At 56.9% G+C, this 24,913-nt stretch overlaps 1 protein-coding gene across 2 annotated transcripts in view; it reads right to left on the bottom strand.

Moving 5' to 3' along the window:
- The window catches only part of NCKAP1L (NCK associated protein 1 like), an 81,347-nt gene continuing 56,434 nt past the window's right edge, over positions 1 to 24,913 (bottom strand). The window contains exons 27-31 of one of the 2 annotated variants that reach the window (XM_044994938.1): positions 14,027 to 14,120; positions 12,747 to 12,863; positions 11,391 to 11,500; positions 3,337 to 3,426; positions 1 to 663 (exon numbers count right to left, since the gene is read on the bottom strand). In XM_044994938.1, the coding sequence (XP_044850873.1) occupies positions 538 to 663; positions 3,337 to 3,426; positions 11,391 to 11,500; positions 12,747 to 12,863; positions 14,027 to 14,120 (537 nt within the window). In that variant the 3' untranslated portion in view covers positions 1 to 537. The remainder of the gene's footprint in view (positions 664 to 3,336; positions 3,427 to 11,390; positions 11,501 to 12,746; positions 12,864 to 14,026; positions 14,121 to 24,913) is intronic. The other variant, XR_006574549.1, reaches the window with a different exon arrangement.

The following is a 24,913-nucleotide window of genomic DNA, read 5'->3' as shown; positions in this document are numbered from 1 at the left end:
ACTTGTCCTTGTTGAACCTCATCAGGTTTCTTTTGGCCCAATCCTCTGGAGGCTTTGACCTCTGGATCATCACACACAATGACCACTTGGTTTGAAATCAGCACTTTTCTGTTAACGTTTTTTATTAGCATTGCACAAGGCTTCTTTCTCGTTTGATGGCTCCTTTGCTGGGTTATTTAGTTACAGGGGAATACACAATATAAATGTTTGCTACTCCACTACAATGGGATACAGAGACATGAAAACAATACAAGAAACATCCCACTAGTTTTATGAAGTTTGAACAACAGCTACACTCTTATACATTCAACAATCACTCTGATCTACACTGATACACAAGGAAATTGGCCTGGGGCTCTGGCATGGGCTGGCACCTGCTCTGCCAGCGTCACACATCGGTATGCAAATACGTAAAGCCCTTAGGCCCTATGCCTATGGCAATATGGGAGCCCGCTCCGGGACCTGGAAGGTGCACTCATTTGCAATGCGTCAGGGAAGGGGTGGGTGAAGGGAGGCTGGGACCCCGGGCTGCAGCTGTCAGTGGGCAGGGAGTTTGCTCAGCAGGAAAGCCCTGTGCACCTCGCGATAGGCATTGCGGAGCAGGACGTAGGGGAAACAGGTCTCCAGCATGTCGACTGTCAGGAAGGACGACTCCTCCACAATCTGAAAGAGACACACAGAAGAGCAGCATCAGGGCCCGTCCCCACCGCATGTCCCAGTGTATGGCCCCATGGAGCAGAGGAACCCCAGGCACAGCTGCCACATGGGCCTTCTGGAGATCTCTGGGTATTTCATGGGGTGTCCCGCAGCGGGATTAGTAGCAGTAACAGCAATTGCCCTAGAGAGAGCCATATGGCTGGGCATGTAGACCTCAGGGACTGGGCACCCTAGCGAGCCAGGAATAAGGGACCAGCTGCAGGGAATGTCAGGGGGAAAGGCTGGGCTGGTGGCTAAGGGACTGCCTGGGGACTCAGCAGACCTGGGTTCTACTCATCACTGCTCTGTGCCTCAGTTTCCCCATCTGTACTAGGGGTGACCTACAGGAGTGAAGAACGGATACGGGCTGGAGAGGGGAGCGGTGACTTTCCTGAAGTCAGGGAGCAAGGCAATGGCAGTGCACGGGATAGAACCAAGGAGCCCCCTTTGCATGGAACAGCTAGGCAGGGGAGACCAGTGTCCATAAGGCTCCAGCTGTGGCAGAAATTCACACTGGCCCTGCAGTAAAAGTGCTTCAGAACGAAAGAGACCAGTGCTGCCCCTGGGGAATGAGGGGCTGGGATGGGGCTGGGATGGCTGGACGTCAGGGGAAAGCTGGGCCATGTCTCCAGGAGGGTCAAGCACAGCGCTGGCATTCAGAAGGGCCAAGGCTGCTCCTTGGATGGGGCCTTCCTCCCCTGAAAGCCCTGGCAGAGCCGGGTGGGCAGACTGGGAGGTGGGCGTGGGATCATAACTGGCAGCTGCCCCTGCCCCCACAGCACACCTAGCCATCGCCCGTGGCTGGGGGATGGGGACGGGGCATCGAGCCAGGGGCAGAACATCTCCCCAGCAGGGAGAGGCTGGGTGAGAGCGTTGCCTCCGACACCAGCACTGGGTGGGAGGGGAGAGGGGGCCAGTGGGTTTCCTTCTGTATCTAGCGCATGTGAGTCAGGGGAGACGGGCCCAGCACTCTCCATTCACCAGACAAAGGAGCTAGGGACAGGGGTGTAAGAACAATTTGTATTGGTTCCCCAGCACCTCTCGTGCCAGCATCCCAGGCCAGGGATGAGCCCAGGGCCTGCACCCACTCTGCTGTCCCTGCTCCCCAGACAATGCTGCATGGGGCGGCCCATCCCCCCCAGCCAGCCCGGGGGCGGGGGGTTAAGAGTGGATGTGGCCTGCAGCAGCCACGGAATCCAGCATCCCCTAACGCGGCTGTGGAATTTACCTCTCACCCCGTGGCAGCTAGGCACAGAGCCCATGCACTGGGCTCAGCAGCGCTCCCCCCAGAAAGGCACAATGAGCCCATGCAGCCTCATTCACACTCTCTAGATTGAAACATTTGCATTTAAATTGCTTTGCTGCCAACACCCCTGCTCCCCGAATACCAATCACAGGCAGCGGACGGGGGAGCCCTCGCCTTCCCCAGACACAGCCGTCTCCTCCCATCAGGGCAGGAATCAATATCCTTCCAGTGCTAATGGAGACAGATAGCTGCCCAGCCTACACGGATCTGGTGCCAATAGGGCAGCTCCAGGGGTGGCAGCTGCCTTCTTAGAGATCCCCCTCTCACCGGGCCCCCTGCCCCACACACGACAGGGGAATGACAGATGTATTAAACAGGCAGGGAGGGGTCTCTCCCCAATGGAGAGCAGCTAGGGCGTGGGGGACAGGGGAGGCTGGGTGTGTGCTGTGATCTCAGCCCACTAAAGCAGAGGCTGGACCTGGTGATCAAAACCGTCAGGGACTGAAGCCCGGACCCCCTGACAGCAGCTCAGCATCCACACTGTGGGTAAATCCAAGTAAGGGCCAGTGGTACCCACAGTTCCAAACCCATCTCCCAGGGGCCAGTGGCAGGGACACACACCACAGCCCTGGCAGTGCAGGGGCAAGAGGCAGTAGCTGTATGAGCCGTTTGCTGGGCTCTGCCCTGGACGCAGCCTGCCTACCGCCTCCTCTCCAAATGCCCAGGGAAGCCCTGGCCCAGCAGGGTGACTGGAAAGCACCGACAGAGGGGCGTGGGTACAGCGCCCACTAGTGCTGGCCCCAGGGACTACAGCAGCTTTCCTTGTACAGAGGCTTGTGTGTGGTGCTGGGGGTTCGACCCCCACTGAGTGCTGGAGCGCTCGCCTACACAGGGGGCTGAAGGAGCAAAGAGACGGGGCTCTGTCCCTCTGTGGGGCCATGCTCTCACCCCAGAGACAGTGGCTCGGTCCCCAGGAGGGGACAGCAATGGCCCATCCCTGGGGCTGGGTGTGAGAACCGTCCTGAAGCAGCTCACCCTGCTCTGCCCCCAGCAGCGCCGGAGCCGCTGGAAAGCCCAGGCTGCAGGGAGACAGCCTGAAACCTACCCCGAGGCTGGCAGGGCCTGGGCAGGGAGCCTGTCTCTGCTCTGCTGACTGCTTTTATCCCCTGCCCTGGGAATGAGAGCTGGGGAGAAGGCAGGTGCAGCTGGAAGCTCTGTGGGAGCCCAGCCTCACCTCCAGTCTGGGAGCAGCTCAGCACCAGACCACCCAAATCCTAGCCAGGCTCCACAGCACCAGGCCCCGAGTGCATGGCGGGGGTCTCTTAGCCCGAGTGTCTGCCGGGGAGGAGCTGTCCATCGCCCCCAGCACCTGCCCCAGCGCGCAGGAGCCTCACCAGGTGCATCAGCAGGGAGATGGATTCCCGGTTCTTGGAGCGAAGCTTGTCAGTCTCTTGTCCCAGCTGCAGGAGGCTCACGGACGCCAGCTGTGAGGAAGAAGAGAGAGATGAGCTCTCGGGCTCAGCCTACGGTGCCTCAGCAGGGTCTCCAGTTAATGAGGGAAGCAAACCCACAGAGGCCCCTGGCCTGCTCTGTTGCTTTTTGGGCCTTGCCTGCACCAGGGTCAATGGGACCAAAGAGACGACTGGGCTGGGAGCCCGTCTCTGACACCAGCCTCAGCTGGGCGGGAGGAGCAAGGTGAAAATGCTCCTGGGGCACCTGGCCTGCTGCCAACTGTGCATTGGCCAGATCTGCACAAGGGCTCAGCTCCCATTGTTCGGGGGGAGGGGGTTCTCTACTGTTCCTAATGGGAGGGATTCATTCTCAGCAGAGGGGGATTCTCCATTGCTGGGGCGGGGGTGGGGGGGACTTATCACTGTTTGCAGTGAGGAGAGGTGGTTCTCCATTATTCACAGCAGGGGGAAGGAATTTCCATTGTTCTCAGTGCAGGGGGAGGGGAATTCTCCATTGTTCTCAATGAGGGAGGAGATTTTCCATTGTTCTCTGTGCAGGGAACTGGATTCTCCATTGTTCTCAGTGCGGGGGAGGGGGATTCTCCATTCTTTGCAGCAGGGGGAGGGGGAATTCTCCATTGTTCTCAGGAGGAGCTAGGATGACCAGACAGCAAATGTGAAAAATCAGTACAAGGTGGGGGGTAATAGGAGCCTATATAAGAAAAAGACCCCAAAATCAGGACTGTCCCTATAAAACCGGGACATCTGGTCACACTATGGGGAGCTGCTGGGTGCTCAGCACTTTTGACAGTCCCTCCCCACCTCTCCAATCCCATTAGCTGAATCTCAGAACGGGGTCAAGCAGGACCCAAAGAGCGGGGCAGCCAGAGGCTCCCAGACTCGGGGGATGATGACACACACCTGGCTTTGCTTTCCCTAGTGCTGGGCCCAGACTCACATCTCCACCTCCACCCGCCTCACCAGTCCATGTGCAGGATACAACGGCCCCCCGATCCCAGCCAGCCGTGGGCTGGGGGGCAAGCCACGGCCCGGCCTCCTCGGCCCCTCTCTGCCACTCACACACTGTCACAATTGCTTCTTCCAGAGACCTGGGCCCTCTCCCAGCTCAGCCCCTGCGACAGCCTGGGCGCTGCGAGGTTAGTGCTGCCGTGTGCTGGGCACGGAAGGAAACACAGGTGCATCGGGCTTGCCACACTTGATCGGAGCAGGGTCCCTCTAGCGCAGGATCCCACCTCTGGCAGGGGCACCTGCTGCTTCAGAGCAAGGTGTAGCAGCCCCCCTAGTGAGCAGTGGTGGAATAACCTTCCTGACCCCGCTCAGCCAGAGCATGGTTTGCCCTGAAGCAGGAGGAGATTACAGTCTGAGCCCATGTCTACACTACCGGCACCACGACAGTGCTGTAGCCAAGCTGTAGTGGCATATTGTCAACACTTCCTACAGCAAGAGAAGGGGTTTTTCCATTTCACTAGGAGCCCCCTCAGCCCCTCGAGGGATGGTAGCTGGCTTGATGGAAACATTCTTCCCTCGACCTGGCTGCATCTCCATTGCGGGGGTCGGTCACACACCCCTGAGCGCTGCAGCTACAACAACCTAACGTTTAAGTGTAGGACAGGCCTAAACAGACAGACTGACAGACCCATCTCCCTGAGCAAGCACCCCTCTGCTCCATGCTGGGGTAGCTGAGAACAGCGCCCCCTAGTGAGTCGCCCGCACCACTGGCCCCAAGCCATGGGGCATGACGGGACCCCCATCCCTGAAGCATTCCCAGCTGTGCACTGCCCAGGGGGACAGTGCTGATGATCTAACAGGCTCTGTGATTCTTCATGCCCCCTGTGAAGGGCAGCCCAGGCTTGGCACCTGTCCTTGGCATTATTTATCTCTGCAGATGCCCAGACGCATCCCATGCCCTGCATCTGTCTCCAGATCTCTGTGCTGGCCGATGAGGGCAGCAGGGCGCGGTGTGCAGCAGCAGGCAGTGAACGGGCATGCAGAGGACAGATGGTTTGCTTTCAGCTGCACTGGCAAACAAGCCTCCCGCAGCTGAGAGGCCAGTGCTGCCTGCCCCTGGCATGCTCTCATTCCTCCTGTAGAATTTGCACATTGATGCTGGGGTCTGGCCCCCGCCACACGAGAATATGCCAACGTATCTGATCTCACACGCACCAAGGTCACTTAGGAGCAGCTTCGTTGCAGTAAAAGGAGATACACCAGTGCAAGCGAGATCAGGAGCAGACCTGAGTAACCAGCCCCCCGAGCCATGCCAGTCACTCAGTGGCTCGGGCCCGCCAGACCCTTAGACTGGGGTAGAGGCTTGGGGATACAGCACTGCACTAGGACCCAGGGGACTAGGCCTGTAATCCTGGCTTCCTGCTGGGTTATAGGGTGACCAGACATCCTGTTTTTAAAGGGACAGTCCCGTATTTAAGCCCCCTTGCAGGTATCCTGACTTTTTCTTAAAAACGGGAAAATTGTCCTGTATTTTTTGTCTCCCCCCCCCCCCTTTCCCCACATCAGCATTGGCAGGTCCTGCTGCTGGCCGGATCCCTGCTCGCCAGCCACCTGCTCACCAGCGTTGAGTGGGGGGTCCAGTGGCCAACAATGGGGGGGGGGGTGTGCAAGGCTGGTGGCAGGGCAAAGCTGCAGCACGCAGGGCTGGCTGCTCCCCCTGCTGGTCTGTCAGCTCAGCCCCCGCTGTGCGCCGGCTCTCAGCCAGCAGGGCCCTGGCCCCAGTCTTGTTTCTGGCCAGCACTGACTGTGCACTGTGAGCTGCCGTGGCTGGTGAGTGCGGGCAGGCGCCAGCCGGTCACGTGTCACCTCTGCTGCCCCTTTACATGTTCCCCCTTTCGCTGTCCTCTCCCTGCTTTGCCCCTTCACCCCCCCCTCCACCTCCGCCCAGCCCTGCTGTTCCTGCATAATCCCCCCCCACGGGGCCCGTCTCACTTCCAGCACTGGGCAGAGAACCAGCCCCTGGTCAGAGTGCACAGCTCACCAGCAGCCTGGCCGGCAGGCTCCTTCCTTCCCACACTGCCTCTGGCCGGGCTGGCACCCTGGGAAAGCCCAAGATCTCCGGCCCAGGGCGCCGACCAGGAGAAGCCGAGCTCTGCACGGGGCTGGCACGGGGAAGCCTCTCTGCCCCTCAGCTAAGCACACACCCACCCACCTTTCCCCGACCTCCCCCCCCCCCGCGTCTGGAAGCAGCTCCCATCTCTTCCCTCTCGCAGGGCTGAAAGGTTTCTGCTGGCCACATTCTGCTGCGAACCCTGGCAGAAATCTGGGGGGGGAGGGGCATGTGACCCTGCATCCCCCTGCCCCAAGTCGTGCCTTGGGAAGACGCCCTCCCTATGCGAGAGAGGGGTGTGTGTGTGTGTGTGTGTGTGTGTGTGTGTGTGTGTGTGTGTGTGACCTCTCCCTGTGTGAACCCTAAAGCCTGAAAGATAAGAAGGTAAATAAAAAGAATCCAACTCCGCAGTATTTCTTTTTAACAGGGGCTCAGTCAACTTGATGTTAATTTGAACGTTGTGCTGCATAGTTCTGATTGATTGCAGCTGAACTCGCTTGAATACAAGTAATTTTACCAGGTGTCCCATATCCAGCATAGGGAAATATGGTCACCCTACTGGGTGACCTTGGGAAAAACTCTCTGCCTTGGATTCCCACCTGTAAAATGGGACTGTGCTACTGCCCTCCTTTGTAAGGCACTGCAGAGAGCTGGGAAAGACTGAGACTCAGGTATTATTAGCTGGCAACAGTAGTAGTCTGTTACCCTCTAGGTGGACTGGGGAAACACTAGGGGAAATGCAGTTTCAGTTCCCTGTTCTGCCAGACTTCCTGCATGACTCTGGTACTTGAGATATGTCCACACTGCAGTTAAACACCCACAGCTGGCCTGTGCCAGCTGACGTGGCTATGATGCTGTTTAACTGCGATGTCAAGCCGGGTGGGTCACCGAGCCTGTGCTCAAGCATGAGCCTGAATATCTACACCACCGTTCAACAGCCCCAGATCCTGAACTCAAGTCAGCTGACACAGGCCAGGCCTGCAGGCATTTAATAACAGTGTCGACATATCCTTAGTCTCTCTGTGTCTCAGTGCTAGCCCTGCCCTGCCCCCATGGGGGGTGTGGGGATAAATACATTAAAGATTGGGAGATGCCCAGATGTTACAGCAATGACTAAGCTAGCCCAAGGCACAATTTACAAGTCTGTTACCCTGTGATGCTTCTTCAGTAGGAAGTGAACTGAGAACTAACAACTCGTTACACATTGTGGGCCATCAGGAGATGCCAGCTTTTGGTTACTACCATCCTAGGCCAGACCAAACCAGCAGCTGATCCCTGAGCTCTCAACAGGGTTTGTGGCTGCAGGTGAAAGTCCACAGAAAGGACGCCACTGGCTTGTTTTGCGATCTCTGACGTTTCTAATCAACAATGAATCAGGTTCACTCCCTAGCTGGCTGTTTTCCCACAGGCCAAAAATAAGTCTGACGCACAAGCCCTTTCCAATCCCCCAATTCCTCCGTCAATCACTCACGGCGAGCTGGGGAGAATGGCACAGGATTGATTTCCCTCGTGTCTGGCCTTGGGACTCCAGAATTGCATGGAGTAAGGGCTCAAAAGCATGGAAAGCCTGAAACACTCGGAGAGAAAAGACCCGGGAGGCACTGGGAACCGGGCAGTGGCTTGTCCCTCGCAAAATTCCCCCAGCTTAACAGATGGGCAGGCAAAGCCCTGCCAAGATTGAGCTGTGCAGATAGGAGTAAATTGCAGTCTTATCCAATATGCCATCGTATTGCTCTCCAAAGGCTCTCGCTTGTTTCTCTTTCCTTGAAAGGAATTTAAATGTCTCTGAAGAGCTCAAACGAGAACTCCCTGGGGAAGGAATTATTGTTTATTGACAGACTCAGCAGCAGCAGCTCCCTGCTACTTTCCCCTGGGCCATGATTAATTAGCTTCTGTGATAGTACAGCAGCGCCTAGAGACCCAAAGGGCAGGGCTGGACAGGTAAACACCGGGAGACAGCCCCTCCCCAAAGACCTTACAGGCAAGAAAACAGACAAAGGGTCAGAGGCAGGTGAAGTGACTTGTCCAAGGTCACACATCAGGTCAGTAACAGAGCCAGGATTAGACTACAGCTCTTCCCAAATCCTACCCTGGGGCCTTACCCACCAGCCTATGCCAGAGCCTCCCGCCAGCCGTTACCCCGTTCAGGGGGGAACTGGCTGCCCAGCCAGCCCAGCTGGACTCATTTGGATTTTAAATGAAGCCACCAACCACTTTGCACTGCCCAGAAGAGTCCCTTCCCCCACCAGAGTGACTGGACTGCTCCATGCGCTGGGCCATAAACCTCACTCCGGCTCAACCAGGAATTAGCTCTGGGCAGTGCCATGGCCTGGGCTAGGCAGCAGCTCAGACTACATAGTCACAGGCTCCCTTCTGACCGAACACTGACTCTGTGACGCAGAAGCTGAGCCGCCTGGACCTGCCAGATTGGTGCTGATGTCACTGAGAGTTTAACTGCAGCGAGATTGGGCCCTCCTGTGTCTTGGGAGCTGAGAGAGTCACAGGCTCAAACATACTTCAAACTCCTTGGTTCATTGACAGGCTGTCACAAGGAGACTCATAGACTTTAAGGCCAGAAGGGACCATCGTGATCATCTAGTCTGACCTCCTGCACATTGCAGGCCACAGAATCTCACCCCCCGTCTCCTGGAATAGGCCCCTAACCTCTGGCTGAGTTACTGATGTCCTCAAATCAGGATGTATCGACTTCAGGTTACAGAGAATCCACCATTTACACTAGTTTACACCTGCAAGTGACCTGTGCCTCATGCTGCAGAGGAAGACGAAACCCCCCTGGCCTCTGCCAATCTGACTCGAGGGAAAATTCCTTCCTGGCCCAAGATATGGTGATCGTAGGCCCTGAGCATGTAGGCAAGACCCAGAGCCCGCCCCAGCTAGTGTCCCATCACTGGCCATTGGAGATATTTGCTGCTAGCTGTCACAGACTGGCAGTCCCATTATCCCGTATCCGCCAGAAATGTATCTGATGAGCGATAACAGCATCAAGCTCTGGGCTGGCATCAAACACCAGGACCCGGCTGTCCCACTCAGCTGTACCCTTCTCTGCTCAGCCCCCACCGGGCTCCTCTGAAGCCAATCAAGGGTTAGGGGTGCCAGGACCCAGCCGCGTGCCTGCAGGGCATTTTGCAGGTGTGAAAGTGAGGGTACAAAAGGGGTAGGCAGACCGCATCTGTGCTGAAGGTACTCTCCCCTCCCCCCCCAGCACAAACCCCTCCACCCCCAGCTCTGATTTTGAGGGACGCTGAGCAGCTAAAACACCAGGTAAAACCAATACGAGCAGTGAATGCTCAGCACCTTCAGGGGCCTTGAGTTGGAACCCACAAACTGTGCCCCCCCGCAAGTCATTCTTCTAAATGTACCTGGCAGCTCTAACCCGCCCCGGCTGCAGGCCACTGAGATGGGACTCACCCTGGGCTGGCCATGAGAGCTCGATTTGATGTCCTCAGCTCTCACTGACCTTCAGCCCCTGCCTGCCTCTAGCATCCCAAAGCACTTTGCACATGTCAATGAACACCCACAGCCGGGTCAGATCACCCCCCTTTTACAGAAGGGAAAAAACGGGGGCCAAGAGAAGGGACTTGCCCAACTCCCGCAGTAGGATCAGGAATAGAACCCAGGAGTCCTGACTGCCAGGCCCCCAGCTCTAACCAATAGTCCACACTGTGTTCCTCAAAATAGAAGCCCAGAGTCCTGCCTCCCAGACTGCTGCTCTACCCTGGGCCCACACTCCCTTCAGCGCTCAGAGTAGATCCCAGGAGTCCTGACCCCAAGTCACCTTTGCTTAATGACAAAACCCCATGGAGCCCTCAGGCACATGCACACCCCGTGTGGACGGGTTGGAACTGTTCTCAGTTAAAATCTCAGCTAGCAGAACTCACTGATAAGATTCACGTTCTCACCAGCAATGGCCAGATTTCCAGAACAGCTGAGCTCCACAGCTCCCACTGGCTGCCTGGGGTGGCGGCGAGGGGGAGGGGGCTCTAGTGTGCTCAGTGATTCTCCTAATGCGCAGGTACGGCGGGGATGGGTTCCCCATTGCTCGCTGCTGGGTGCCAGGCAGGAGAAGGGAACCAGCTAGCATGTCACCGAGCAGGGAGGTGGCTTGACTGGAACACAGGTGGCTGTGTCCATCCATATCCCATTGGACGCTCCCTGCCAGCTTCCTGTCTGGCAGGGCAGCAGGGACAGCCACTTACTGGGGCTGCCGCCCTTCCCCCAGTGCCAGCTGCCTCCAATGCCACACACCTGGGAGTGGGAGGCCCCTCAGAGCCCCGAATCCAAGGTCTGTGTGAGATGAATCAGGCAGGTCCCGCCAGCCTTCCCCTCTCACATCCCTGTGCTGTGATTGCTGCGGGGTGACTTCACGCTTGCTAAGCACCTGGTGGTGCCTAGGAAGGGGCCAATGATGACCCACCTTGTGGGACCCAGGCGGTATTTGCTGTGGTCACTGTGGGTGAGGCTCTCTGGCCGGTGCTAGGCAGGAGCTCAGACTGGGTGATCAGAATGATCCCTTCTGGCCTTAACAGCTGGAAATTACCAGTTGTCAGGCAGGACATTGGAGTAGCTGAATCTCTGGTCATTCCCATGTACCTGGGCTGGACCATTTGGAGGATAAACAAACTGTTTCAGGCACCTAGCAGCGAGAGGCAGCTCTGAATTCACTGAGCACATCATAACCCACATCCTGCGAGCTCCAGTTCGGCTGGAGAGAACCATTCAGTTCACCCTCAGGTGCAGTACTCTCAGCATGCCCTCGGGCGCAGTACTCCCAGCATGCCCTCAGGGGGCAGTACTCCCAGCATGCCCTCAGGGGCAGTACTCCGAGCATGCCCTCGGGCGCAGTACACCTGGCACACAAGCCCGCTGCGTGGAATGAGACCCGCCCGCAGCCTCTCACCAGCAGGAACTCCTTGAGGTGTGTCTCGATGTTCTTGCTGTGGATGATGAAGAGTGCGGCAGACACGTGGATAATGGCTTTGGCCAGGCAGTGGATATTGTTGCTGTAACCTGCAGGGAGAAGGAGACAGGGGGCTTGGTACTCACAGCGCACTGAACTGCGGCTGGGCAGAGAGGCTGTGCTTGTCTCCTTACAGCAGCCCCAGTCCCCTGCGTGATCAACAGCGCGCCGGGTGCTGCACTGCTACAAAGACACCACCCCTGCCTCTAAGGGCCCGATCCTGGGAGCACTTATACATGTGCATCTCAACCTCACTGAAGTCACTGGGGTGACTCCAGCGCTTACCGTCTGAGGAGGTATTGGCAGCAGAGCTAGGGAAGTATTAATGCCATTGACACGGCACTCGGGAGACCGCCTCCGGAATACCGGGTGCAGCTGTGGCCACCCTCGCTGATGGGAACGAGGCGCAGAGAAGGGCTGCTAGGATGGCCAGGGATGGTGAGCTGATCTTACAGAGGAGACTGGCTCAGCCTATCAAGCGAGGCGGAGAGGGAGGGGGCCACTCTCTGCAAACCCTTCGGGGGAAATGCCAGAGGGGGGAAGAGCTGTTGAAGCCAAAGGACAAGGCTGGCACAGGAATCCCTGGGGTCGGGGATAAACTGGCCAGGGATAAAAGGAGGCTGGAAATGAGAAGCAGGTTTCTAACCATCAGAGGAAGGAGGTTCAGGTTGGAAGATGGAGCTTGAGATGTTTAGGAAGGGCTGCTGACGGGGCTCTGACGGGGCTACTGGCAATCGCAGGGTTTGGGACGCAAGGGTCCTTCCAGTCCTGTGTTCCTGGGGCAGGATCAGGGCCTAATGCTGCGAACTCCCCTGCTTGTCACTGATACGACCTGCGCAAGCAGCCCTGTCCCAGCAGGGAGACTTGGGCCTTTTCCTTTGTTCGTTTCTGTACTTTTCTTGACAAATGACTTATAGAAATAATTAAACATGTCAGCTGGGGCAGGTTCCCTTGAAATGTGAGCCAGGCCTGTGTTCAACAGCTCTGGGACCCCACTGAGCCTTTCCACTAATGCAGGCTGAGGTTGAGTGCGGAACAACACGTGAAACAAGGGCCCGTTTCCTGGGAGTGTGTGTTTTGTAACAAGAACTTCCACAAACTGCCCTGCAGCCTGAGCAGCCCCGGGGCCATTCACCCAGGACAGCAGTGTGGTGGCCTGGGACGCCCCCTGCAGGGCAGGATGGGGATCTAGTCATGGAGCAGTGACAACAAAAGCTCAGACTGGGCCATTTATCGGCATGTGCGGCGGGTGAACAGATTCCGGTGTTTGGAAAACAGCCCGTCCCAGCCTCTTACCGTCCATCTCGACGCTGTACACGGAGAAGGGGTCGGAGGCGAGGAGTGGCAGAGATACAGCCACGAAGACCAGCAGCAGACAGGCTGACTTGTACTCCTCCTCAGGGGACGAACTGTCTATCGGGCAGAGAGGGAGAAGATGCACAACCAGAGATTTCAGTAATAAGCTCGGTTTACGCTCCCCATTCTTCTCTCCGGCTTGGCTACTCGACAGACTTACAAATATATATATAGAAAATCACCCAGCGGCTGTGACAGGCCAGTAAATTATCTGATAGATGGAGCCAGGTCCCTGCTGCTCCGGAGCTTTGAGTTTTGCTGAACAGAACTGACACTGCTCAGATTCGCTTGAAGCTGCATGTGCACCATGGAAAAAAATACCAAAGTGGTGGGGGAAGGGAGAGCTCCCTTGGGTGTCCCAGGCTGGTGGGTGACGTGCAGACAGCCGGGGGACCAGAGCCACGGGGATCCCGGCTGTGTCCCTGGAACATCCCTGGATCAGCTGCGGCCCCTGTGACAATGCTACGTGTGTTATTAAGGGGTATGTGTCATCCCTGCCCAAATCTTTATTGGCTTCGCTCACTGCATGGAGGCAGCTACTGTGGAGCTACCAACGGGTTCTGCCTCCGGCGCCAGATGCTTCAGGGTAAGGCAATTCCCCCTTACTATGGGCTTCCGCTAATAACAAGCCCTTAATGAAGAGAACCCAAAGGCCACTCTCACCATTCCCATTTTACAGAGGGGAAACTAAAGCACAGGGCGGGGCAGTGACTTGCTCAAGGTCACCTTAGCACTTGTATCGTCAAAGCACTTGGCTAACTAAGCCCTGCTCCTCACTGGGAAGTGTCCTGTTTTGGGTCTGTCGGGTGTGGGGGGTGATATTGTACCGATACAGTCACACTGGCACCAGCCCTAGGGGGGAATCGCTGCACTGGCATAAAGCCCCTTTAAACTGCAGTAACTGCATTCATGCTGGGTGGGGATGTACTGCTTTGACTAGACTGGGAGAGTTAAAACGCTACCACTTTCTAGTGTAGACAGGGCCTACCCCCTCCAGAGCCCCTCCCTTGTGGAAGCTGAGTATTGTTCCAGACACAAACGTCTCTAGCGCACATGTGTGTGAGCTGGGACAGAAGCGTGCGTCACGATTCACAATCACATGCTAAAACACGACTGAATGTGCGAGTGCAGCCAGAACCCAGGGCGGTGTCAGCGCTGGGAGACTGGGCTAGAGGGACCCTGCTGTGACCTGGCCTGGCAGCTCCCAGCCTGGCTCTTACCTGTCTTCAGGTTGGAAAGTGCAGTCACCAGGGCTGGGTCAATGTCGCATGGGATCCCGGCAGCCGTGGCCAGCTCGAAGATGCTCAAGGTGACCTGGGGGAAAGGCCAGGAGAAGGGAGGGTGTCAGCAAGGCTGGAGAGCTCCCAGGCTCCCTCGCTTCCACTCCATGTAATGAACCAGCTGCATGTTTATGGGGAAAACATGGCAGCTGCTGTGAGTGCCTGGTCAGCAGGCCGTGGGCAGCTATCAGCCAGGGAGAAACAAGCCTCTTCTGCCACATATTGGCACAGCCTCCTGCAACAGGCCAGCAGGGGCCACAGACAGACCTGTTGTTCCCCCGGGAGCATCTCCCTTCCATGCAGAGGAGCTGGGGGCCCAGAGCCCACTGGGATGTGGACACTGGAATGTGTGAGGCACCAGAGGGTGAAGCAAATGGAGCCTGGTGGGGATCAGAAACCCTGTTGCAGGAGGCTGTGGGGCAGCAGTCGGGACGTGCTCCCTGGAAACATGCAGAGCACGGTGGACAGGAGCAGCAAGCTGGGACCAGCTGCTGAGAGCACTGCTCTCTGGGGTGTCCCACAGCACAGCGGGGAATTACTGGACCCAAACTGTGGCAGAAGTGGCTTGATATTAGCCCCTGCTACAAGCCCCTAGTTTAGACATGATTTACACCAGTGCAGCTGGCTGGACAGCTGAGTCACAAAGGGCTGCCCCTCAAGTATGGACGTAGGGTTTCAAACAGGAGTGTAGCTCCCCCATCGCCCTGCCTGTGCCACCACACTGCTAATTTTAGTGCCCTAGCTCGTGGAAAGCTAGCGCATGTAGATATCCCTGAGCTGGGAATTACGCTTTGCAGCGGCCGCGCAGAGACCCCGAGGAGTGGATTAAAGCTAAGGTACTTGAGACATGACTTTGCCATGCCCTGTGTCCAGCCTGGAGCCTGCACCTGGCCTGACCGCGCCGTGCCCTGTGTCCAGCCGGGAACCCGTCCCTGGCCTCACTGTGCCGTGCCCTGTGTCCAGCCTGGAGCTTGCGCCCGGTCTGACTGCGCCGTGCCCTGTGTCCAGCCGGGAACCCGTCCCTGGCCTCACTGTGCCGTGCCCTGTGTCCAGCCTGGAGCTTGCGCCCGGTCTGACTGCGCCGTGCCCTGTGCCTAGCCGGGAACCTGCGCCTGGTCTGACCGCGCTGTGCCTAGCTAGCAATGGTTGCATTTACACAGACTCTGCCATTGGAAGAAGTTGCTGTGAAACGGCCCTGGGATCTCCACAGGAAGGCGCATCTCATCACAGGTGAGTGCCACTGGGGAGGAAGGGTGCATCAGCGAGCAGGTCGTTCCCCCACCTCCATCAAGTCCAGCGGCAGAGAAGTCCCATCCTCGTCACAGCATCAGTGTGACACAGACCGAGCCAGGCAGGTATGTCACCCCGATGTCCAACCATCTGCTCAATATCTCCCCAAGGGGGGTTGTGTGTGGTCTCTGCCAAAAGCTAGGAACCAGCAGAGGGCCGTGGCTATGGCCAGATGTTTGTACAGGAAACAGTTTGCGAGAGATGCAAAATGTAGACTCTTAGGTTGCAAAACTGCTGCAGTGAAACCTGCCACCTGAGGTGAGGGGGTGTCTCGGGGCTAATACCATCCACGCTGAGAGCACTGGACACCCGTGCAGACAGCCCTTGGCTCACTGGCTCCGCGAGGTGAAGACATCAGCATTTACAAAACCCAACCAACCCAGGAGAATATTCTGGGCATAGAGACAATCGGAAGAGCCTATAACTGTACGAGAGCAGCCAAAATGGCACGAGGTGTTATCCACTGCCCAGGAGAAACTGCCAGCGGGCGGGTAAGGTGGAGCCCAGCTCTCTGGACTGGACGAGCGCCGCAAGGGAGAGAGAGACCGTATTAGGACGTCGCTCGTTAAGACACACTGGCTGTGGATTGCAGGCCATGGTTTCTTTTAGCTGTAACCTTGTTTCCAAATCCTTGGACTTGCTTTTAGCTGAATCTGTCTCAAGCTGTTAAATAAACTTCCATTTGCTTTTACTAGACCCCCGTCTAAGTGCCTTGTGCTACCCAGAGTATTGAACTGAGGTGAGACCCATGCCCTGGGCCCTGTTTCCATGGAGACAGCGGACCAGTGTGCGCTGCGGGTGTCTGGAGGACAAGGGACTGGGCACTCAAGTGTAACAAAGTGGGGTGTCAGCTGCCAGCCGCGGAGGGAAAGAGTAAGGTGTTGCCAGCAGCTGGTGGCTGGGGACCATTTCTGCTCGTGGGCACAGACAGGGCTTTCTCTGCTGAGCAGGTTAGTGATTCCCCTCGGACACCTCAGGTAACCCCCAAGTGTCACAATTAGCTGGCCCCCGAGCCCCACAGAGACCCCTTTATTCCCCAGGAGGGCAAGGGCTGAGGCTGGGGGATAAGACCCTTAGCACCGAGCATCTTAAGCCCAAGTTGTGTTTGCCGCTGGATGGCGCCACCCTCCCCGGCACTCTGACCCAACAGTGCCCTGAACGCCCCCCACGGGCAGCTCCAAGCTCTTGGGATTGTGCCTGGGGAGCAGAGTGATCGAATCCACAGCCCCAAGCGGGAAGCCAGGCTGGCTGCTGGCTGCTCCAACGGCCACCAAGCTCTGTGACTCTAGAGAGAGGATTTGGGGCTGGAAAGACAGTGACGTTAGGAGCTCAGGAGCTGCCCCGGGTCTGGACAGAGCACCAGGATGTAGCTCCCTGTAGGGACTGCCAGAGCGGATCAGACCTGGGCCTCCAGCAGGGGCACCAGCTGCTTCAGGAGAAAGTACGGGGAACCCCTGGGGGAGATCAGGGCATAACCTGCTCATAGGGCACAGATGGGCAAACTTTTTGGCCCAAGGGCCACATCTGGTAATAGAAGTTGTATGGCGGGCCATGAATGCTCACAAAATTGGGGTTGGGGTGTGGGAGGGGGTGAGGGCTGTGGTTGGGGGTGCAGGCTCTGGGATGGGGCCAGAAATGAAGAGTTCAGGGTGTGGGAGGGGGCTCCGGGCTGGGGAGGGAGAGTTGAGGGGCTGTAGTGGGTCAGGGCTCCGGCTGGGGGTGTGGGCTCTGGGGTGGGGCTAGGGATCAGGAGTTTGGGATGTAGGAGGGTGTTCCGGGCTGGGACCGAGGGCTTCAGAGGGCAGGAGGGGGATCAGGGCTGGGGCAGGGGGGTTGTGTGCGGGACAGGGTGCAGGCTGCAGCTGGGGGTGGAGGCTCTGGCGTGGGGATGAGGGGTTTAGGGTTCAGGAGGATGCTCCAGGCTGGAATTGAAGAGTTCTGAGTGCGGGAGGGGGATCAGGGCTGGGGCAGGGGTTTGGGGAGAGGCTCAGGGGTGCAGGCTCCGGGCGGTGCCTACCTCAAGTGGCTCCCAGAATCAGAGGCAAGTCCCTTCTCTGGCTCTTATGCAGAAGCACAGCCAGGCAGCTCTGCATGCTCCCTCGTCTGCAGGCACCACCCCTGCAGCTCCCATTGGCTGCAGTTCCCAGCCAATGGGAGCTGTGGGGGCGACACTTGGGGTGGAGGCAACGTGCAGAGCGGAGCCCCATGGTTGCCCCTACATGTAGGAGCTGGAGCGGGGCCATGCCGCTGCTTCCGGGAGCCATGTGGAGCGGCCCCCGACCCTGCTCCACGGCTGGAGCACCGGAGCAGGGCAAGCCCCAGACCCCACTCCCCAGCGGGAGCTCGAGGGCCAGATTAAAACGGCTGGCGGGCTGGATCTGGCCCACAGGCTGTAGTTTGCCCACCCCTGTCATAAGGGCAATGCCTTTAAGACCCTGTTATTGGTTGTTTCATGTAGGGAGGCTGATAGCCCTTGCACACCTACACGGCCGCTCTGTGCAGTGGGACATGTTCTCACTATCCATACAAATACGTGCTCCTTGCTGGAACCCTGCTGAATTCTTGGGCTCATTGACACCCTGTGGCAGGGAGTTCCACAGGCTAAATGTGCAGTACATATAAGACTATTGCCTGGCTCAGTTTAAATGTGTTTCAGTTTTGTCCAGTGCCACCTCGTTCTGATGTTGACGCCCATGCATGGCTCTTGTAACCGTGGCTCTTGTATTCCTCTTTCCAAGCAGCTCCCCTCTCTTCTAATGTCTTCTACAGCATCCTTTGCACTGAGAGGTCTCCTGCCTGGGCCACTGGCACACAGGATCCTGCCCTGGCTGCAGCCCTGCTCTGAGCAGCTCCTGGTTGGTCAGCACTCTGAGCTCTCTGTGGATAGGCAGGGCTGCCCAAGGCAACGGGGCACAACCCGGGGATCTGCTCAGCACTGGCACAGGAGCTCTGCGCCCCGTGGCAGGAGCTTTCTCTCAGCGCTGGGTCTAAAGACCGCTTGCACTGTGGCCACCACTCTCCCCCCGGCACGGTCTCGGAGCACTACCTTGGCACTTTGCCAGCTCCTGCCACTAGCAGCGTTCCCATTCCTTCCCTCCAGTCTGGAGGGTGAGCAGCTGGTGGCTTTGTAATGGACCAGCTCCGCTGGGGCTGTTTGACTGCCCAGTCCTCAGTGCTTGACTGTCTGGGGGCTGCTGCAATTACTGCACCTACAAAGTTACCCTAAGCTCAGTGAGTTCATAAGATGTTACAATACCCACAGAAATAGGTCCAGGTGTTTATAACAATGAACATGGCAACAGAACACAAACAAACCAGTGCTCGGTGTAAATCAAGGACTGTGGGGGGATCGGACTTGGTGAACAAGCAAATGTGGGAGCAAAGTTTGCCATGCCAAGCCTGGCCTTACGGAAATGGATTTCGCTGGTGGACAAAATAATGAGGATAAAACATATCACCAACTTGTACTCCTTTTGGGGGCTCTTAAAAGGAGACTTTGAAAAAAAAGAATAATCTTCCCCCAGCTCCTCCCCTGCCTGCAGCTCTACAACTCAGCTAAGGCTCTTCCTTGGGGGAAGGCCGGCTGGCCCTGCTTGTTTCTACCTGTGAGTGCTGAAAGTCATCCCATTATCCTGGCATCCAGCCCTCAGCCCACAAGCGGGGATAGCTAATTACCAGCACCGCAAAGGCATGTAAGTTCCTGCATTGTATTCCCTTCCCTTCTTGGGTTATTTTCTGCCTCACAGTGTCTCTCCTATCCTAGCTCACTCTCTTGGCTTTTCTTTGAATCTGAAGTCAACTCTACTGCATTCATCCAAACTTGCCTTGCCTAAGGAGCAAGGATCCAACCCGATGACAGTCCTGACCAGATTGTAACTAACCAGGCTCCAAGCAGTAGGTGTCATGGTCGACTTGCCAGCCAAGCCACCCACTTGTAACTAACCAGCAGTCCAGTGTTCCAAAAATATCAGCAAAAGCTGCATTTCATCCATCTTTTCTATCCCGTTTCTCCTCCACCTTGGGTCTGTCTGTTAGAACAGGCCACACTAAGTTCCCCTCACATCCAGCCTGCGAGTAAAATTAACCTTTCCCTTTTTATTGAAGAAAGATTGTTCTGAAAATAAGAGACTGATATTTTGACCCCAGAAGGTGAGAGACTGGCAGATCTGACTACATTCGTTTTGCATAATCACTCAACCACAGTTTCAATGGAAACGCTGGCTTTGATTTCTTGTTCTTTCATGTGTTTAATCAATAAGGTTCCAATGTGAATGCATGCTCCTGGGTATGCCCAACGCCCGCTGAAGCCAGCTCGTGGTGTTTAATGCTGGACAGCAACGGGGTTTCACTCTTCAGGCCTTTGAGCTCAATATCCGTACAACAGTCGGGGATTAGTGAGGGACAAGGAGCCCTAAGAGCAAAGTGCAGCCTCACAACGTCCCCTAGAGACAGGCTGCGAGGGCCAAGCCTTAGGCCCTGTCACAAGCTGACAGGCTCTTTAAGGGGAGACAAGGCCCAGCCGCCACCTGGACTGATTAGCTGCCTCCCAGCAGAGGCCTGGTCCATATAAAGGGCTCAGCTCAGGGAGAGACTCAAAGGAGAAGGCAGGCTGCTCTGTACAGAAAGACTCACCTTAGCTCCTAGCTGGAGAGCCTGGGAGTGTGGAGCTGCAGAGAGCAGCCTGTGGGAGCTGGCCAGGGCTCCAGGGGGAGCAGCTCTGGGAGTCTGTGCACTGTACGGGTGTGCAGGGGCGGCTCTAGGAATTGCGCCGCCCCAAGCAGGGCAGCACGCCGTGGGGAGCGCTCTGGCGGTCGCCAGTCCCGCGGCTCTGGTGGACCTCCTGCAGGCATGCCTGCGGAGGGTCCGCTGGTCCCGCGGCTCCGGTGGACCTCCCACAGGCATGCCTGCAGGAGGTCCACCGGAGCCGCCTGCCGCCCTCCCGCAGCACACTGCCCCAAGCACGCGCTTGGCGCACTGGGGTCTGGAGCCAGCCCTGCGGGTGTGTCTGTGCTGTATCTGGAAGTGAGCCACTCTTCTCACTTCTTCCTGGTGCCTCCAGCATGACCCTGCCTTTCCTGCTGCTTCCCCATTCCCTTACTCAAAAGAAACACACCGAGAACAACAAACCACAGCCTTCTCTTTACCTTGAGCCTCCAGGTATCTACATTAACTGTATATAAGTGCCTGGAGCGTGACCCTTAGCTAACCAGCAAACTGAGTATAGATCCGGCCAACTATGCCACTGTGACGCTCCCCAGCAGCACCCAGACCCTTCACTACCACTTGCTCTTAGCGTGAGAGTCTTGTCTGTGCCTGCTGTGGATCAGCTCCGTGACTCCACCAGCCTCTGACAGCACAAGCCCGGCCTCCCAGGCCTGCCCCGGCTTCACTCTGTCTGTACAGGTCAGCGATAGACATATACCAGCCCTGAGTCCTCTGAGCATCCCTCTGGAGGGCTCAGCCCCGATCCAGAACAATCACAGAACCCTCCGAGTCTGCTCCCCAAGGAACAGTGCACACCAGCTCAGTGGTCTGAACTCAGGATCACCACTCCGCTTAACACACCGCACTTAGCTACAGCCACAGTGAAAATGAGAACGAGTTTATTATCAGAGACTCCAATGGCAGTAGGTCTGAGGACTGGAAACACAGGATTACACATAAAACTTTCTAGAGCCTCAACTTAACCCACAAGATGGGCTGTCTCCTGCAGCCAAGTTTACCCTCCAGGCCTTTTCAACCAGCATGGCTGGGACCCCCCTTCATCAGATCGACCCTGCTGGCAGCTTCTCGTCACCCGAGTGTCTCTGCGTGCCCAGAAATACCAGCGCAGAACTCGGATCTTCTCCTGAAAACAGGCCCCCGTCCCCCACTGTCCACCTCTTCCTGTTCCTTTGCTTCTGAAATCTCTGCGAGCTCTTCATTAGCATTTGACTCACTTCTGGTGTGACACACACAATGCACCAGGCCAGGGTGATAGGGTCTCCCACCTCCTGTCTGGAGGAGTTTGTCTCCAAGCATGACTGACCGGCTTTTAACAGTAATGCTTAGAGCACATCATTTTCAGCGTATACCCAGAACTCCTCACATATTTCCTGCACGTACGTCTCGTAAGGATTGATGTGTGTGACAGGCTGGAAGCAGACACCTTACGTGGCTTTCTTTGGGGGAACTCAGGGCAACCTTGTCCCTCTGTCCCCCTCTGCCAGCTGGCACCAAGAGGTCCCTGGGTCACAGGGGCGGAGGGCAGGGTGGTATCTTCTCCAGGAAGGGGAGAGTTGTGGACACACTGAGATAATGGTTATTTATCACTTATGTTACAACAGTACCTAGAGGCTCAATTAAGACCAGGGCACCAGGTGCTGCACAGATGAATGCGAATCGCTGCCCCGAGGACTTTGTGGGTTAAGGAGGGACCTAGCAGCAGTAGCAGCACACACCAGCTCTGCACTCTATCTGTGGCCAGGCAGCAATGTGGGGGCAGCTCTCCACCAGTCTAACAAGCACCAGCTTTCAGTTTCCTATCTGCATCATTGCAGAGCTGGGCACCGGGGGGGATTCAAAGCAGGATGAGCTGCTGGCTTTATGGATCTGCTCAGGGAATGGAGGGTGGGAGGGGACTGTGGGGAATCAGGCTAAGGAGGGGGTCTCTCTGAGCTTGTGATAGGATAGCAGGTAGTGAGAAGTCGGGGCTAAGCTGTGCAGGGGGGAGGGGGAAGGATTTGCCAGGGTGAGGGAAGAGGAGTGGCCAAGGGAGGGGTGCCGTGGCCTGGGCGATGACCCAGGCAGATGGCTTTAGCAGCACCATTGCTAATGGACGGGGGAGTTTAGGGGAACTGCAGGCATCCAGCCAGAAGGGGCATGTGCTAGCTGCGGCATTAGGCAAGAGTTCTGGCCGGGTGGGCAGAGAAGGAAGGTCACAGCTTGGCAATGCTGCAGCGAGACATGAGATGACACAGGAAACGCTGGTCACACATGGGGGAGGGTGAATGGCATAATCTGAACCTGGCCCACGGCAGCTCTATCTGACAGCATGAGCCTTCTCACCTTGTGTGAGACAACAGCTGGCAGGGAGATGCCTGAAGCTAGTTCTGTCCATGCAACACGTGAGTTACCTGCAGCACCAGCGCAATGGACACCAGAACATCCCAACATCAGCTCTACTAGGCAACTATCCAGCTCATCATCCTCGTACCGAGCACCCGCTTAATAGCCTCTCCTCCCACCCCCCGTGAGGCGGGAACTCCTAGCCCCGTTCCACACAGAGGCACAGGATGAATTAAGTGCCCTACATAAGGTCACGTACACAGAGTCTATGGCTAAACTGGGAATTAGCCCCAGATCTCTCAAATCTTAGTCCAAAGCCTTAACCACACAGCTACCATCCCCCATCCCCTAGGAAACGGTCATTTCACTGCAACACAATCCCCAGACAAATCCCTTGACAGGTTAAAAACAGAAACTAACAAAAAGGAAAGCGCAGTTGAGCATCCAGGAAAAAGGAGAGGCTGCCTGGAATCTGAACAGCTAAGTGCTGGCTGTGAGCGCCTGTGGAAGAGCCCCGGAGACCGCGGTCGGGTTCTACAGGCTATGAACCCCTATGGAAGGGTCCCTGGAACACAGTCGGGTTCTATGGGCCGTGAGCCCCTATGGAAGGGCCCTGAGGAACATGGTCGGGTTCTATGGGCCGTGAGCGCCTGTGGAAGGGCCCCGGAGACCGTGGTCAGGTCTATTGGGATTTCATGTGTGCTCATTGAAAGGGCTCTTCAGAGCCTGTAGGATTTCCTAGATAACAAGGTTCTGTCTCAAGGATTTCAGCTCCATTTCTCTCAAATCCTACATGGTGGATCATTGTCTATTACACCCTACAGGAAAAGCAGCACGTGGGGAGCGAGAGCCCATGCCGACACTAACAATGAGTAGGACTAGTGACCATCTACATCTCAAGGTCACAAAGGTCACGTGGATGGAAACTAAATGGGCAGAGCTAATGTTAGGGCTCTGTGTTCATTACCCCAGATCCCAGCTCTGTGCCCCAGCGCAGGACCAGTCCTTTGGAACACTCTGCATCTGGTCAAACACTTCTTAGCAACATTAATTAGACCACGGTAATGGGACATGACACACCAAATAAGAGACATCCCTTAAAAAACAGGACAGGTGGCCTCCCTGATTAGAACTAATGTTGGGCATTAAAGGTGACCCCGGCACAGGCAGAGTGCAGCCCTCTGGCCACATGTGGCTGGGAGAGGATTCTAGTCCTTAGAAGATCCCACTGATCCCCCATGTGCTCTGTCCTCGCTGTGGGAAGGAGGCAGGCTCCAGCCTATCCCAGAGGCCTCACCAAGAACACAGGGATCTAGGGCCATGGAGGGCTGGTGAGTCTCACCTGCTGGGAACTCTGGGAATCTTTACCTGGAGGACGGCTGCCCTTTATTTGCAATAAGCATGATAAATGGTTGAGAGGAGCAATTGACATGTCCCCCAGGGTAGGAGGAGATGCCGATCCAGCCCAGATCCAAGAGAGGTGACACCCCTACCCAGCCCAAGGTACTTAGCCCAGCCAGGCTAACTCCCCAAGGGTGCAGCCCCTGACCCACTATGACAGCTCAGTCAGAGGGGCAGCTGCCCTCAGACTGAGATACCTAGTGGGACTCACGTCTGCTCTGCAGGGCATGACGCTACCCAGCTCTGGCTCCCAGCACTAGGCCATTCATGACCCACCACAGCTATCACAGTCGCCAGCTGACAGAACCTCTCCAAGCCCCCGTGACGTATGGGAGTGTGCCGGAGCGGGAGCCGTCAGTTGTCTCCAGTCCACCAGGGCTTCGAGCCTCTGAATCCCAGCTGTCTGGGGGAAGCAGCGCGAATGGCAGGGCAATAAGTGGAAGTGGGACTCCACCTGCCTAGCGAGGAGGCTGGGACTGGATCCAAAGAGAGGGGGCAGAGAGGAAATGCCCCCCAGAGGTGACAGCCAAGGTAATGCCGGTGCCAGCTGCATCGCTCTTCTGTGCAAGCCTCCCTCTGGTAACCGGCTCGGCTCTAAGGCATCCGGAAACCTGCTGTCACCCTCATGGCAGCTGCTGAGCTGACAGGCTGTCACCGGGTAGGACACGCCAGCGACACTGGAGAGGGCTGTGAATGGCACCGAGAGAGGGAAGACTCGGCCCAATCAGTGCAGCTCACCAGCCAGCACCTGTCCCAGACACAGGGGCCCGGCTACACTAGGGAAATGGCGCTTTGCTGACACTGGCCGAGTGAGCTGCATTCCGTCCCTCCGTGCAGCAATGCAACTGGGCACTAGGCTGCCCCAGATTTGCCCACGGCCCAGTGTGACCCACAGATCCCCTTCCCAGTAAGAAGGGGAGAGCCTAGCATGATCTGGCCCTAGGTCCAGCCCTTGGAGGTTCCTACCCCACATCCATCTCTGTCAGAGGCAGCCACACGGGCTCTTTCTCCATCTGCATCATGGACCTGAGAGACCTGCCAGGAGCTGGTACCAGAGTGTGGCAGGTAAATCCAGGGCAGTGTGGGGAG

This window comes from Mauremys mutica, chromosome 20 (assembly GCF_020497125.1).
Source record: "Mauremys mutica isolate MM-2020 ecotype Southern chromosome 20, ASM2049712v1, whole genome shotgun sequence".
Taxonomy (NCBI): domain Eukaryota; kingdom Metazoa; phylum Chordata; order Testudines; family Geoemydidae; genus Mauremys; species Mauremys mutica.
This window is presented reverse-complemented; position numbering and strand designations above follow the sequence as displayed.